The sequence below is a fragment of the Mixophyes fleayi genome, chromosome 8, assembly GCF_038048845.1.
Source record: "Mixophyes fleayi isolate aMixFle1 chromosome 8, aMixFle1.hap1, whole genome shotgun sequence".
In the NCBI taxonomy this organism is placed as follows: domain Eukaryota; kingdom Metazoa; phylum Chordata; class Amphibia; order Anura; family Limnodynastidae; genus Mixophyes; species Mixophyes fleayi.
The window spans coordinates 121,376,833-121,394,043 of record NC_134409.1 but is presented as its reverse complement, the minus strand read 5'-3'; the positions used below and the strand labels follow the sequence as shown (position 1 = coordinate 121,394,043).

General features: G+C 39.6%; 1 protein-coding gene across 4 annotated transcripts; it reads right to left on the bottom strand.

The window, feature by feature from the left end:
* Positions 1–350: 350 nt before the first annotated feature.
* Positions 351–7,487, bottom strand: CEP15 (centrosomal protein 15). 4 transcript variants are annotated; one of them, XM_075184119.1, is made up of 5 exons: positions 7,404–7,487; positions 6,087–6,163; positions 5,108–5,225; positions 3,936–4,010; positions 351–1,439 (listed from the first exon to the last, which is right to left on the bottom strand). In XM_075184119.1, the coding sequence occupies exons 1-5, from the start codon at positions 7,443–7,445 to the stop codon at positions 1,254–1,256; spliced, it is 498 nt and encodes a 165-aa protein (XP_075040220.1). In that variant the 5' UTR covers positions 7,446–7,487; the 3' UTR covers positions 351–1,253. The 4 variants fall into 4 exon arrangements, with proteins under 4 accessions (XP_075040220.1, XP_075040223.1, XP_075040222.1 ...); XM_075184122.1 differs by having other exon boundaries at positions 7,364–7,408; XM_075184121.1 differs by lacking the exon at positions 7,404–7,487 and adding an exon at positions 7,108–7,352.
* Positions 7,488–17,211: the final 9,724 nt, after the last annotated feature.

The window sequence follows — 17,211 nt, the reverse complement described above, 5'->3', positions numbered from 1 at the left end:
TTTTCTTCCATTTGCTAGTCATTATTAATGTGTGTTTATTAAACAGATATTTGGCCTAGCAAATGATGCTACTGGGAATCTGTCGAATGCTACAATGACATCTGGTGGCCGTCGTGGAACTCCCAAACAGTTCTAATAACGCCATTAAAACGTATATTATTCAGGAGCGTGGCAGAATAGCTGTCATGTGATATAGGTGGAGCGGAGAAGTCTATAGGGTTATATATATATATATATATATATATATACACATACTCTGTAATCTGAAAAGCAACATCATTGAAACTTCAGCCATTACAGAATGACAAGGCAAACAGGTACATGTTTAAGTCAATACACAACACAAAGGGTTAAGTGATTCTATCTACTTTATTTAACATTTTTTCCTTTGAGGGTGTACCCCTCCCATTCTTGTCCCTGCTGTGTGTTATGCATTCAGATCTTCTCCCAGAATGGGGGTCTGTAGGAGGATCATAGCCGAGTCTTATAGGGGTTTCTTTGTAACGCACGCACTATAGATTGATATCTGTCACTCAAACGCATACTTACCTACTTTTGAAGCCAGCTGTCTGGGAGGGGGGTCCGTCAAGGGGGCGTGGCCACGCGTGATGCGCCATTAGGCTCCGCCCCTGTCAATCTTAGGAAATTCTAGCCAATCGCAGCAGGGGGCGGCGCCACGATGGCGCGATTAGCCCCGCCCCCACCATCTTCAACAACGGGGAGATGCTGAATACAGGATTTTTGCCTGCTCTCTCGGGAGTCCGGGAGAACTCCCAAAAATTTGGGAGTCTCCCGGAATGTAGGCAACTATGCTCAAACGTAACCGTTTTCTTTTCTGGACAATTCCTACTAGGGAGTGTGTCTGTATTGTAGCCCTGATTTCTGTCATTCATATGTAACTTTCTGTAGTATAAAACCGCATGTATGACCATTCTTCTCTGCATGACAGGTCTGAAGATCTTTTCAAGAATGTACAGCATGTACGAGTCCCTTCCCTTAATATTTAAATATTCTTAGTAATTCAACTATGACTTGCAGAGACTTGTAGTTCAACAACATCTGGATTGCATTAGGTTCCTATGTTCCATGAAAATCCAACCCGTTGCTGGCGTAATGTAACCATGGATCACTCGTTTACGAGGTCCCCGCGCTCTACAGCTGCCAAGAAGGGGACTATCAGGATAGCGGTTTCCAATTAATGAAAGCCAGCAATTAATTTCATTCATTTATATACAGTCTGCCAACAACTGCAGCTACTTTGAAAAGGTGTTTGAACTGAAGCCAGAAGGGGGCAGGTTCTTCCTCTGCACAGTTTGGGAATATTTCAGCTTCTGTTTTGACTGATGGTTTTGTTTCATACCAAAAGGCAACTGAGCTTTTCCTAGAAGAAACTGCTCCCATTTCGGTAGTTCTGCTTCCACCGACGCCCAGTAGCGATTCTGAAATACAAAATTGCTAGAGTGATTATCTATTTTTTTTTTTAGTCTTTATTTGAAGAGTAAACAGCAGGAAAATAACATCTAACATAATAAACATTGCAATATTAGTATACAGACTGCTTCCTCTCATCTTGTGTTTTTATAAAAGGGGAAGGGGGTGGTGGCAGGAAAGGAAACAGAAGACAGAGAAAGCAGAAGGATGCCGGGAAGGAGGGGTGGAGGGAAACAGACACTAAGGGGGGTATTCAATTGTTGCTCCTGCCGCCGGAAGAACGAGCGCGTTAAAACTATTACCGTTTATACGGTAATTACTCGCTGAATTTCATCTCGCAGCTCCCTGAGCTGCGAGATGAAATTCAGCGAGTAAACTACCGTATTAACGTTTTTTACGCGCAAGTTTACCGTATAAACGGTAATAGTTTTAACGCGCTCATTTTTTTGCGGTCCGGAGCAACAATTGAATACCCCCCTTTGGGGTATATTTACTAAACTGCAGGTTTGAAAAAGTGGAGATGTTGCCTATAGCAACCAATCACATTCTAGCTGTCAGTTTGTAGAATGTACTAAATAAATAACAGCTAGAATCTGATTGCTTGCTATAGGCAACATCTCCACTTTTTTCAAACCAGCAGTTTAGCAAATATACCCCTAAGAGCACAGATACTAGTTCCACTGCGAAATCAACAGTTGCCCTATATAGCGGTGGGTTATCCACTAATGATTGATTTCTGTTTAGCAGAATAGTTCAGGGTTCTTCACAGCCCCCAAAGTTTACTATTAGTGTTCCATGAATAATATCATCATGTTACCTGGTCTGCTTAGTGGCCAATGGAAATCAATACAGCCAGCTACAAAGTTAAGTGAAGAAAAGAGGTTGAGATTAATTAAGATTAATTAATTAAGATTAATTAAGGTTGAGATTAATTATAATCAAGCAAGATTTGCTGATTGCTGTACTATGTGACTAGTGTAGTCCAATGCCTTAAGTTTGATGGAGTGCAACATTACTGTACTGAACAGAGTAGACAGGGTGGTTTAGTTGTAAGGATCAGATGTCCCTAAATTTGGAAATATGTATGGTCAATACCAATATATATTGAGATCCTTACAAATTGTTATTTATTGCAGCAGAAAATTGTCTGTATTTCACAAGAGTATACACCCCCATTTCCCAACTAAAATGACCCTGGGATGATCGTGAAACATAGAGAATAAATACTAATGCTGCTAGTGTAGAGGTGATAATGGACAAATAAACTGCATGATGATAATATCACAGTCAGCTCTCAGTGGAGATTCTAAAACCATTCAGCTGCCTTTCAGATCTTTGGCCAAAACTAGGAACACTGATATTTTGTTTGGTCAGTTTTATTGTGCTAATGGTTATGTTTAGTTTATGTTAATTTTTTTGCCAAATGCTGTTTATTGGAGTAAATTGCAAATTCCATTTTCAGTCAAATAAAATTCTTCGTTTTAAAATGCATTTAAACAAGCTATTTATACATGGTGTATTTATAAACAGAATCCTCTGGGAACTTCTAAAAACCAGTGAAGAATAACAGAATAAAACGGCCAATGTGGTCGCAGGAATAATAGTATTTAGTTCTTTCTATAAAATGAATTAGATACACTTATTCCCTGGCTTTACACAGATCGGGTGCAGTGTAAACAGATTCTACCGTTTTGGAGGGGGCCTTGACGTCTTAAAGGATGGGCAGCACGGTGGCTAAGTGGTTAGCACTTCTGCCTTACTGCACTGGGGTCATGAGTTCAACTCCCAACCATGGCCTTATCTGTGCGGAGTTTGTATGTTCTTCCCGTGTTTGCGTGGATTTCCCCCGGGTGCTCCGGTTTCCTCCCACACTCCAAAAACATACTGGTAGGTTAATTGGCTGCTAACAAAATTGAGCCCTGTCTGTGTGTGTGTCTGTGTGTGTGTATATGTTAGGTAATTTAGACTGTAAGCTCCAATGGGGCAGGGACTGATGTGAATGAGTTCTCTGTACAGCGCTGCGGAATTAGTGGCGCTATATATATATATAAATGGTGATGATGATGATGAAAGGATAAAATGCAGCTAAATAAAACGGAAAACACGTCTCTGCCCGCTTATATGTGCTCTATATATGTGAGCAAACATAACATAAAAACTGATGTACTAGCTATGTACTTTACAGAAAATATGTTTTATAATGGACGACCCCCTATATCAATTAATTTGAAAATGTAAACATTTTGGGAGGCAGTAAAATTCAGAGCGAGGTCCAGTAGGAGCCTTGTGTGACGTGCGGGTGTGCACACTTCCCTGTGTTACAGTACACAAAACATTGCAGATTTTTGGTAGAACTTCTATAAGGTACAGGGGGAAAAAAATCAGTGATGTTTTGGGTACCAAATAACCTGTGAGGCTCCGATGGAACTTAGCCAGCAAACAAATCCCCCTCTTTCAGTTCAATAGTTCACTTTATACAATACAACATGCCACAAAATACCAACCTCCAGCTTAACGACAGAGCGGTCAGGACGGACTTGCAATCTTATTTTTAGATTTTTTTCAGCTATTTGCAAATCCTGCAAGAAAAGATGATGTTTATGAAACAGTCCCTAACTGTGTAGTTACAACTTTCAAATCCACCCTAACTCTTACCCCTCTTACAGAGCAGGCGTAACTGCCCCCATGAACTAATTGGAGAGGGGAGTCGGGACCCTCCCGTTCTGTTTCAAACAGACTGAGGGGAATATTTACTAAACTGGGGGTTTGAAAAAGTGGAGATGTTGCCTCTTGCAACCAATCAGATTCTAGCTGTCATTTTGTAGTATGTACTAAATAAATGACAACTAGAATCTGATTGGTTGCTATAGGCTACATCTCCACTTTTTCAACCCGCAGTTTAGTAAATATACCCCTGAGTGATAAGACAGAGAGAGATGAATGTGAAAAGGTTACAGCCATTATCTGCATACTGTTATATCAGCCAGTCCACACAGACACAATCTGTGGTACCTGAAACATATGAATACACGCATAGGTGTGTGCATGTTAGTTGATAAAATTTGATTGTCAGATATGCATCCAAGTTGGCGACCTAAATTACACTCAATGACTGTTTGCATCACTATAAATTTAAATGAAGACAAAGAAACAATTCGGTTGCTAAGTGTGCCTATCTTTAGTCGGGGGCATACGATAGCTGTCCCATTAGAACATTCATGTAGATAGGCACCAAGCACTACAACTTGGAATGAAACACTGTATCTTGCTGGCTGCCGATCAGCAATCAATATACCCCTTGGCAGAAATCTAATTCTAGTAATGCATCTTGTCAACATGCAAAACCCACATGCTAATTCTCCTTCTACAGACACACTGCTGTTGTATCTCACTGTTCTATCACAATAAGACACAAACATCTACAGATATAATAATAGGCCATTTACGAAACAGAAAAAAAACCTCATAGAAATAATGACAATAAGTAATTTGTATTCAAAATAGATTTCTGGGTATTGTCATCTACTTGGCAAAACCTTACGTAAATGCTTTACCCACTGGGCATTTAGAGCATGACAGAGTCTTTGGGACACAGTTCTTCAACCTATAGACAGACTGTTTCACTCTTGTTAGGACTCCTCAGTGTAGGATAGGATTATACTTTCACATAACTTACTTCTAGAAGGGCCTGATTTCTTTTGTGTGCTACATCTGATGCTTGGCTGTAGGACTCCATCGATGGCGGAACACTGTGGGTCTTCATTGCCTCAATTAGTTTATTTTTATCTGCAATTCTAAGGTAAGGAAAATACATATATATAATATAATATAATTATATATATATATATATATATATATATATATATATATATATATATATATATATATATAAAGAGAGAGAGAGCTAGCACTATGTGGAGGTTACTTTATAACATATTCATTTTCTTTACTTTGGCATATGTACGATTCAAGACTCAATAAACAAAACAGTACTATATATTTATATATATTATTATATTATTATTATTATTAGTTGGTATTGTTTTGTTTATTTTTTTAAAACCATCACCAAGAAATAACATTAAACACTCATTTGCAAGAAGATAGACAGATGAGATATATATGATAGATAGATAGATAGATATATATATATGATAGATATATATGATAGATAGATAGATAGATAGATATGTATGATAGATAGATAGATAGATAGATAGATAGATATGACAAAGATTCCCATCTTCACATGTAGGGCTTGAGTCACTAAGGAAAGTAAGGCAAAAATGGAGTAAATCCTCTCTGGGACAAACCATTTTACAATGCAAGGGGTGCAAATTAGTTTATTATTTTGCACATAAGTAAAATACTGGCTGTGTTTTCATGTAGCACAGACGTACTTGATAGCTTTGTTTTTACACTGACATTTACAGTTGATCTACGACATGCCTTACCCCAACTATAAATCTGTCCCCACATTTTAAATTTACCTCCCCCTCAAATGCAACATGGTTTTGCCCAGGTGCAAAATTACTCCTTTTTTATGCTTTGCTCTCCTTAATGACTCAGGTCCGTTGTGTTCTTGCTATATATTACTGTGTATCACCTATCCAAAGATTGCACTATATGTAAACTCTATGTAACAATGAACTTACATGGCTTGGTGCAATTTCTCTAACTCCTCCTCTCTGGTAGAGTACAAAGTCATATTTGCTTTGCAGCCTCCTTTAAGCTAGGAATAAAGCAGATGCATGTAAAAAGACTTTGCCTATGCAAGTACCATATTTTGCAGATTTATATATACCCTGTCTTTGCAACAAAAAATAAATGATATATAAGCATATTAATGTACTGATTTCCTATAAAAGTCATGTTTTCAATTCATTGTTATAGATGTTTGACTGCCTAAAAGCAAAAAGACAACCTGCTATATATTCATATATTAACAGGAGGTTGGCCAGAGATTATATTTGTTAATTAAATGTTCATAGAAACTTAAAAGAACAACACCCAAACAAACCTATGTGTCTGATCTGATAGATTTTTAATTTTGGTTGTAATTATTCTTTAATGCTTAAATTAGTGGAAATATCTAACTAACATACATTCATATAACCTTGTTAAGTTACAATCAGGTTGTCAAGTTCATATTAGGCAGACAAACGTAATACATTCAGTAAAGTCTGACATCAGCGTTTAGGACTTTATACTTTTGTGAACCATTTACATACATCTCTTGATAACTTTTGCAATAAGATGCTACTTTAAATGTTGGATAAACATTGGTATAAGGTAATAATATCAAGTTGCTGGCATCAACTGTCAGTAAATCATAATAACAAGTGCATCTATAACATAAAAATGCAGCCCTTCCATATAAACGGCAAACATGACTCAGATAGAGTAATAGGTAACAGAAGTTTACAATCAGGAGTTTAGCCAGTGACCAAAATAAAGCTGCATATGCACAGGCTGCAAAGGCTAATTGCAAAAATGGTAATAAAACATGATACAATTAATGTTATGACAAGACATAGGAACATAGATAACTTCAAGACCAAATCACCAGAGCCATTCAATCAATACCTCTTTGCATCATAACTACAGCTGGAGAGCCACAGGTTGCCCTTGTGTGTGTAAGTCAGATTGGCATACATGTGGTGCCCAGTCACCCACCTCCTGCAGTACCTCACCTGTCAATCAGACCTCACTGTATGGAAAGAGGTTCTGCAGCAGTCACCTGTCAATCACCAGTCCAAGGCCCCTCTGCATCATCACAACGTTACTTCCGTGTACAGCCGTTACCATAGCAACCAGCCGGAAGCGATGTCTCATTAGACTGGATAATACAAGAGCTCACCCCCTTTACCCCACATAGACACTGTATAGTCCCTTATGGCAGTAAACCAGCCTCTGGACAGTCATTACTTACAGCTAGTAAAAAAGATACTTTAATAAAGTCGATTTCTCACTTGTATGTCTGAAGCTGTCTGCAGAGCAGTAGCGGCTGCCATGTTTTTGTAGCCCAAGTAGTAGAAAACGTCTCCTGTGACGAGGACACGAGTCACTGATTTACATCTGCGATTAGTTAGAAGCGATGGGAGGAATAGTTGTAGGCTGCCGCCCTCTAGTGTCACTTTTGTGTATGTACAATGAGAAATGAAAATGCTCAGGTGTGTACTAAGCTGTGTCTGCTGGGTCATTGCAGCCTGTCTGTGCACATGTCAGGGAAAAATCCACCTCTCTACAGAATATTATTCTTATTCATCGTTAGTGAGTGCAAGGAATGTAATAGTTTGATGCATTTAATTAGTGTTTAAACAGCTTGAAAAGTGGACGATGAGTACAATTCTGAGGGAAGGTAAGTGTCATTTATTTTTTACTAAATGATTACCTGGCTCCTTTACTCAGTGTCCTAATACTGTTTGGGCTTTCTCCACCTACTTTCCAACTGCAACATGGGATGGAAAAAGAAGAGTTGACAGGTGTGGTTTTTTTTTTTGTTTTTTGTTTTTTTTTATAACAATGTGTCCTTCAGGGTTTTCAATTTCTTATGGGTTTTTCTTGCCCATGTAAATGTCCCTGTTTTTACATTCTGACCAATTGCATGCACACTACAACGCTTATTTATTTGGTACTATATACTATTTCTGCTTTTCACACTTTTTTACAGTTGCAATAAACTGAGTTGAATTTGTCACCTGATGTTAAAGAAAGCTCCATCATTAACCCAATCTAGGTGATTGCAGTTGGAAAACAAGTCATTGGAGTAGATGCTGTCTTAGGTGTTGGAACAATGTTCTACTTCTGGGTTTCCAACATCTTCTATTTTGTGTTCTTCTAATTTTGTTTTGGTCTGACAAGTTGATATTTATTGAAGACGAGTATTTAAAGGACTCCTGAAGCTAAAATACAAGTTGCATCATATTGCAAAATGAGCTTTTGTAAATATTTATTATATACACAACAAGGAAATGGCAAATTGCATGTGAAAAATCCAATATTGACTTATTGTAGCATCATGTATTGTTTTAGATGCCACTGGAAACTTCTGCAGGATATCTGTATGTATGTATAATAACCAAGTACAGTTCACTTATACCAGGACTGTATAAAACTGATTAAGCTATACGGTTCTGTACATATACTTTGCAAGAACTCTTCCTTCTGACTTTTTAGTGGGCCACTTTGCACAACCTCAATGGGAGGAAGGGGGTGGATTTATGAAAACTTGTGCACAGATAACTGTCCACAAAAGATGCTCGCACTAGAGCAGGGTTTCCCAAATGCAATCCCCAGGGCCCCCTAACTGTGCAGGTTTTCCATATCTCTTTCCTGGAGCACAGGTGTATTCATTACTGACTGACACATTGTAACAGATCCACAGGTGATAGTAATTACTTCACTTGGCACCTGGACAACCTGCACCGTCAGGGGGGCCAGGAGGACTGGGTTTGGTAAACTTTGCACTAGAGAAGGTCTGGCCAACCTGTGACTCTCCAGCTGCTCCGAAACCACATGTCCCAGCATGCTCTTCAGGCGATTGTTGGTAGGGCATGCTGGGAATTGTAGTTCCACAATACCTGGAGAGCCACAAGTTGGCCAGGCCTGCCCTAGCGGAAAAACAAAAAGCAATGGACAGCATTGATAAAGCCAGCCTGCGCTTCTACATAGAAGACTGTTTTATACCCTGGTTGGGATTCAGATGATTGTATTGATGTATGTTATTACTGTTTCAGTTGTTTGCAATTACCTGTTGTCACAACATGTGTGTTTTATTGTCAGCATGCTGATAACAACTGCATAGCCACAAATGCTTGCTTTTTTGTATTATGCAATGCTGAACCAATACAAGTATTTTGGGGTAAAACAACACAGGTTGGGGGCAGAGCTGTCATGTCGTTGTGGGTGGCTGATTCATGTCCATTGATGAATAACACAGATTGAAAGTGTTCTCTGCTCAAAATATAAAAAAAAATGTCAATTTCTTAGTGTTATACTAACCAATAGCAATTTGTGTTGAATAATTAGCCTATATCTCTTACAATTAGTCCTGCCCTTCACCTGGGAATGTTTAATTACTTGGATGGTAATGCTTGCCTCTTGCAGTATAATACAGTATACACAAATCTGGGGAGAGGTTAGGAGGGTTGCTGGAGAAACACAGGAGAGGTGGGAGGCAGATGTGTATATACAAATTATATATAGTTTATGCAGCAGCAATTAAGATATGTAAATCTTGCTCTGCACAAATCATTTAAGTGGAAGTACTTGAGCAGTGCTAGAAATCAATGTGCAATAGGCTTTCTTTCTAATCCATCACTGCACTTGCTTATACCTTTTATTTATGGCAAATTATGCTAATGTTTAATTAATCAGACTTAAGTAGCAGTGCAGTGTCAGATCAGGTGCTTGCAGTAATGAACGCAACGTTTTTAACTGAGTGCACACAAGCTCATACCCGGTTCAGACAGACTGCTCACATTTCTAACAACCATCCAAAGCAATTGTCCTGCTGGTGCTAATACACACAACCACGCTGCAGTATTCTCACACTTCTTGTACTGTCTGATGCAGTGGCCGTGGAATGCAGTTGTGGTCATATAGAAATGATGCTCCCTTGGCAGTGCCCCTTGTGCCTCTCTCCTGGCATTATCCTAATTGTCCCACGTTGGTCGAAAATATCCTACTTCTCTTTTCTGATATAAATGACAATGGAAGACACTGCGGTGTTGCCAGTGATGGACTGCACCCACCTGGTGATCTGGTTTTGGAAGGAAGGATCCTGTGACCTCTTTGGCCGGGTTATGCGCCAATTTCACTAATAACAATTTTTTTTTCTCCAGTTGTTTTCCATCTGTCCAAGCAAATGTTATCTTGTTTTTGCTTGCAAGGTCTAACATAATTATAGCATACTTGCCAACCTTTTTAGAGCTCTTTCCTGGAGATCCCAGGCAGGAGGCGTGGTTGGGGGTGTGACAAAATGCAGTTTTTGTCGTGGGGGACGGGGCCAAAATGACACGATTTACCGCGAATCGCGTCATTTTGACGCAAGAAGCTGTTTGCGGGATATTTGCCTGCTCTCCTGGGAGTCGGGGAGATCTACCCGAATTCCGGGAGAGTTGGCAAATATGAATTATATGACCTGAGAGAAAGGTATGCATTTTAGTTTTACAAACCTTATATCCTTTTTAGACTATATTGGAAATGCACAGGGATGGAAAGCAAGCAGTGTTATATACGTGTTTGTGGTACTACACATCCGTCTTGCCCAGATGTGAAATGTAATTTATTTTTCTAGATTTATTTTTTTCTTTTTTTTGGTTGCTGTTTTCTTAAGAATTATCCGTGTGCTTATATACTGCCACAATGTACTTTGACGTTGCTTGCTGACGCGTCATTGGGATCCGCTGCTAAAGCTTATTGTAATATTTTCCAGAATTGTACCTCTACCAAATTACTGAATCCAGGAATATCCACAGTAAATTGATAACTGACACATATTTTATGCATTTATTTATTGTTATTATATTCATTAGAGAAAAGTGTTGAATGGGTAATAACAGAGCACACAATTTCTCAATATTTAGTTTTAAATAATATTTTATTACGTTTTTATACCATACAACAAGGTATAAGGAACAGGATATTGAAGGAAGCAATAGATCAGTACTTAGATAGAGAATTCATCAGTCTTGCTTTTAACATATGTCATAATAGACAAATATTCTAGGACATAACAGAAATAAGAAAGGTTGTAAGTTATTCAGTATTGGAAATATATAACTAGGGTGGACAGAGATGGAAGAGATTCAGGGGGTTAATATCATTCTATCAGACTATCCCCTAGCTCAGTGTTGGCTAACCTGTGACACTGCAGGTGTTGTGAAACTACAAGTCCCAGCATACCCTTCCAGCAGTAAGCTGATATATATTGGCAAAGCATGCTGGGACTTGTAGTTTTACAACACCTGGAGTGTCACAGGTTAGCCAACACTGCACTAGCCTGTATAGCTTCAAATGGTCATTGAAAACCCACCAGTTTATAAAAGCCTATCAGTCCTCTGCTTAGCCATTTCCCCATGTAGAATACCTCACCCTCTCTCATCCTCCATCTCTACCACTCTTGCTACTTGCCCTCAGATCCCCCTTACATTGGCTCACTGCTATGTACTGGCAAAGCATGCTGGGACTTGTTGTTTCACAACACCTGGAGTGCCACAGATTAGCCAAGCCTGACCTAGGCCCTTAGATATGACATCATCCTTTAGACTACCTCCCTGAGGGTCCACTGAACCGTTCCAGCCTTATCCTACAACTTGTATTCCATGTATATTTCTGATATCTTTGAAATCCAGACTTGCAACCACCACCTTTAGGTGTTCAGTGTATGCAATTTAAATAATAAGAGGTAGACTACAAACCTTATTATAATGTTCCTGCAAAATAAAATATTAAATTCAAATTTGTAGATGGCATTTTTTCATCCAGCTATTCACACACCAACTGGGGTATCACAGACATGCCTACCTCTACATCACATAACAGGGCAGTAACATAAGTTCTCCCATCAAGGTTTGACACATTTCTCTGAAGCATGAGGAACGTGTAAGAGTTCCTTCCTAATATTTTCCAGACTTCCAGTAGCTCTTTCCTCATTTTTTTACTCCTTCCTGATACCCTGCGGAATCTTTTGTAACTTCACAGGGCAGAGTGTTCTTTCTTGGTACATTAAGGAAACGCTCAGAACACTCATGTCTGATGTACTCTTGCTTCTCTGTGAGTGCCTCTTGAGTCCCGAGTCCAGACTGCATTGTTAGAGCCATGACATTTGATGTCTAAATGAACAAAAGACTTTATAGTATATATTCGTGGTCGAAGTGGCGGTATGTAAGGGGAATGTAAGTAAATGGAATTTGATAGTTTACAATGTAGGCAGTAGATGTGACGGTATGGCCATATATACACCCACTTTGACTACTGATAGATAGATATTTATATATATATATATATAATCTATTTCAACATTTGTGGTACAGTCAGCAGTACAGAAAAAGTTTGGTCTGGTTCATATTACTAGTAAAGAACTCCTATTTAACTCTTCTCCAATGACTTGTATACGCTTGTTCCTCCTGCTGCTACCAGTGGTCTCCTGTTACTGGAGTACAGACTGTCTTGTGGTCAGTTCCATCCACATATTTAGCCATATACCATAATGCTGATCCCAATGATATCCTTTAGTAATATGAGGTTTGCGGTGTTGGGTAGAGCAAGTCCTAGCAGACGTCACATGCATAGAAAGGCTGTAGATAATGGAAAAACAAACCCAGTCACAGTCTACGTTTGTGACGTGGACAGAGGAGGAACGCTCTTAGTGGTGAGAGAATCCTGGTTTGGCTAAATCCATATCACTGGAATGTTATTACAATGACCTTATTCTGCAATGACGTCTGTTTGTTAATTTTCTTTTCCCCTACCGTCCTTCAAGCTGCTGCTACTCCAATGAGGTCTTGCAGCAACTAGTCCTCTGTCCTCTTTCAAACGAACATTAAAAACCCACCTTTTCCTTAAAGCCTTCCAGTCTAATGCCTAAACTCCCACCGGTCGGCTACCTCTCTTTCTCTTCCCTTCTTCCCTTCTCCCCCTTCCTCCCGTCTCTCCGTCTCATCCATGTGTCTGTCTGTCTTCCCCTCCCTTTAGATTGTTCGCTCCTTTGAGCAGGGCTCTCCTACCTTCTGTTTCCATCACTTTTAACTGCGCTCTCCAGCTACTCAGCTCACCTCCTCTCAGTCCCTCTGCTCTCTGTCTCCTCTCGCTTCTCTCCGCTCCCCTCAGTGACTCTCAACCTGTCATCCGTGCCCACCCTCTTGGGCCATAGTTACCTGCCTGTACTCACTTTTCCCCTCCCTCCCTCTCTTTCATGCTGTGCCTGAGCCCCCAGAGTTATAGTGCTTACTGTTACTTGTACTGTGCTGTTTCACCTTGTACTGTGCCATTGTTTGTCCTTGTACGGCGCTACGGATACTTTGTGGCGCCCTATAAATAAAAATTAATAATAATAACTAGTCTACGCTAGATCTGTCTGCTCCTTCCAGAAAGTCCAGCTGCTACCAGTTTAGATTAGTGACTTATATCCACATAGAATTATTATGTCACAAGTGTCCCTACATAACTGCAATCTATAGGACACGTGCTAAGAAAACTAGTACGATACATGTGTATTGCATAATATTTCTTACCCTTCATTATATATATATAGGTACTTCCCAACTTTTGAAGTTGGGCACCCCAACTTTAAATGCTTGAAGCTGGAGTGCTTGCACCTCAAAGCATGATAAGAGGGGCGGTGCACCATGCCACATGGGCGTGTTCAGCGCTTCCGAATGCTGCGCCACTCACAGCCATCTGTAAACACACTTTCAAAGCCTCACACCCCAGTGGCAAGCGCATTCGGCACCTGTGCAGAGCAGCAGTGGAATGGAAATATCTCCCAATCTTCCTGCTTCGGGACTTAAAGACTTTAAATCGGGACAGTTGGGAGGTATGTATATAGTATACATATCTCCTGAGCTTCAACGCTTACATGCTCTGCTGTACTCCAGTGATGTGCTGAAGAGAGAGCTCCGCCCAGCAGTGACTCTTGCATGCTGATCACGGTTTAGTTGTTGCAGGGCGGAGCTGTCTCTCACCACACCTTCCTCCGGAATTTCACCACTCACTCTTAGAATGTTTGAGTAATTGAACAACCTGTGAAAAGTTCCCCTCTTAAATAGTCAAATTAGTTACTAACCATACGCTGATGTGTGTTTCATGCATATGATACTGGCTACAACTTTTAAGGGTTTGTATTGGTGAACTAAATAGTACATACAATAAAGCCCTTATCCAATGGGAGAAAGTTTATAATTACTAGTAGACGCAGACTTGTCTTAATCCGTTTTAGGAATGTGGGCTCGTGCCAACTATGCATACTGGGAAATGTATTAATACAGCGTGTATGTAGCTATAGTACATAGCTACCTTTTTAAATGTTTATAAATGGTAGAGAATAAGGGATCTGTACCTGTGTATATGTTCTACGGGGTTAGCACTCCTTTTTAAATGAACATATGATCTTTGGCAAACATGGAAAACGTATATAAATGTATTCTACACAACGAAAAGCAATGATGATTGTCAGAGATAGCCGCCTCTGCCAGCTCCCTGATTTATTATCTTTTATTCAAACAGTCACACAATATATCACCTCTATTTTGTTAGGAAACCGTTCCTGATCACCTTAACTTGTCACAAACCGCACTCGTGACTTGGAAGTTTCACGCAAGGGAACAAACAGGATTCCAGTCTCAATCTCTGCTATCTCTTAGGCTATCTCTTAGGCTACATATCTAACTCTCCGCAACTGCCACCAGCTACGTATAAGGTCTGTAGCAAACCTATGACTTAATTACCCAATTGCACACACTCTGTGCTCTGATAGCTAAAAGAGTTAACATTTAAAGGGTTAACACAGCCAAACACTCAAACTCTTATAAACAGGCAGTGAATTTGCTTCGAGCAATAAGGACAGCACTTATTACATTTTTAGATTTAATATACAAAAAGTACAGCGCTTACAGGTAATAAAAACAATTAATAAAATATGACAAGATATACGGCAAATATGTAAAATAAACTTGCATATGAGTTGTACAATCTGTGCCAAGGTAAATTACACTTTTTCCACCTTTTCCCACCTACTGGGGTGTGGTCCCAGGGAAGGAGGGGGGTGAAATAGTTTTACAATTTACATCTTCTCTGTTTTTAATACCCAATGCTAAAATATAACATAACTTTTTCTGGGGAGTGTCACACAGACCCAATTTTAATAATAAGTCCAATACAAATTTACCAATATATAGATACCAAACATGCACAGGTCCAGTGGTTTAATTGAGCTGATATTGATTTCCTCTCATTCCCGGAGTGACAGACAGCTTTATTTGACTTGTGGGTTGCTCTTCATAATACTGTTTATGAATATGTGGTTTATTACTAATTATATTGATAGTAAGTTGTATTTTGGAAACTGAATTATATTTGCCTATATAAAATATAGCAAGACATCATGTGATCTCCTTGCAGAAGACCACATGGTGGGAATGACTTCTTAGCATCTGTTCAGGTGCTAAAACACCACTCCTATACCCGACCATATCTTACACCAGTGGGCCTTTGAAGCTGCTCAGTTTCCGCTACAGGTGAGAGTGGTATCTTGTAGCTTTGAGTCTGCAGAGCCACAGAATAAACAGTAACCCTTTGGGAGCAGGGCTCTGCTTTGAAGTCATTTTCCTTGCACCCTAACTTAGAGAAATACCAGTCTTGCATGGAGTCATCTGATATACAATATTTACAATGCAGTTATGATTATGCTTTCTTTCCCAGAGTTATGTTATTTGTTAAGCCTTATAACTGTAATTCTTCTCTGTTCACTACAATGATCACAATACTGATAAATAGATAATACACTCGTGTTCTAAAACACTTAGAAAAAAACAAATCCGTAAATGTATTGAAGACATAAGTATAAATCAAAGTCCGAGGATAGAAAAATACTGTTCGTAATTGTTCAAATCCTTCAATAAACAGTAATGCTGACATAACAATTAAAAGTTCCGAATTGCAAGGTATAATTGACTCATAGTAAAATCTTGCAAAACGTGAATGCTAGACAGAAGCGGCAGATGGGTATCGGACGTGGGTATGAAGTCACTCACCCTCTTGGTGGAATGTTCCCTGGGGTTCCCGGTCCACAGGTTTGCATCGTTCCAGATCCTGCCGTGCTATTATGCTGGTGCCAGTGAATGCCGGTCTCGGGCCCTTTTGGGCATGTACCGGTGAAGCGCTTATGAGCTCCTGTCATAGAGTGTGGAATCAAATGATGAATTGATAGTGTTCCAAATAGTAATCAAGTAAAGTATGAGTTTCTAGTAGTCTTCAAATGCATTTTGCCGAAACAAGGCTTCTTCAGGGAGAGTTTGATATGGTCCTTGGTCTTTACCTATTTATAAAGCCTGGGCTAGTACCCAGCCATCCTGTGATTGGTCAGAAGTCCGTGGCTCACGCGAACATGTAGTATGTCCTGAGACAGATGATTTACAATGAAGTAGAAGTCGACATCTTCAGGACAAAGTGAATTTCACGGTTACTGACAATAACAATCACTTTCACATTTCAGATTAATGGTGAAGTGCAATATATAATGAAATCCTATCAGGTGTAGAGAAAATCTGTATGGACTAGCACCTAAAGCTTATGGTCGCTAAATAGGATAACTCCATGTGCATCATTCAATGAAAAGTTCTATAGAAATACCCCCTATTGTGGGTCTCCGCCATGAGACTAATCTTAATTCGGCTCTAGCAAGTCTAAGGTCATACAAATACTTGCCAGCTCAATATCAATATTGAGGCCATACGGTGTCAAGGTTTTCAATGCGTAAATCCATTTGGTCTCTTTACGTGACATGTGGGTAATATAGTTAGGGGGGAAGTTGAGGGCGAGCGATTCGGTTTTATCTGAATTGATTTTAAAATTTGCTAATGGGTCATAGTCTCCGATCTCGGTCAATAGGGACAGAATTGAAACACGGGGATTCGTCCACATAGAATGCGAGCTTCTGAGCTCGAGAACCAGTTGAGATGGCAGAAATATTTCTATTCCGTATTCTGCCTGCTAGTGGCTCCATTAAGGCAAAGAGGATGGGCGACAAAGGACAGCCTTGCTTCGTGTCATTACAAG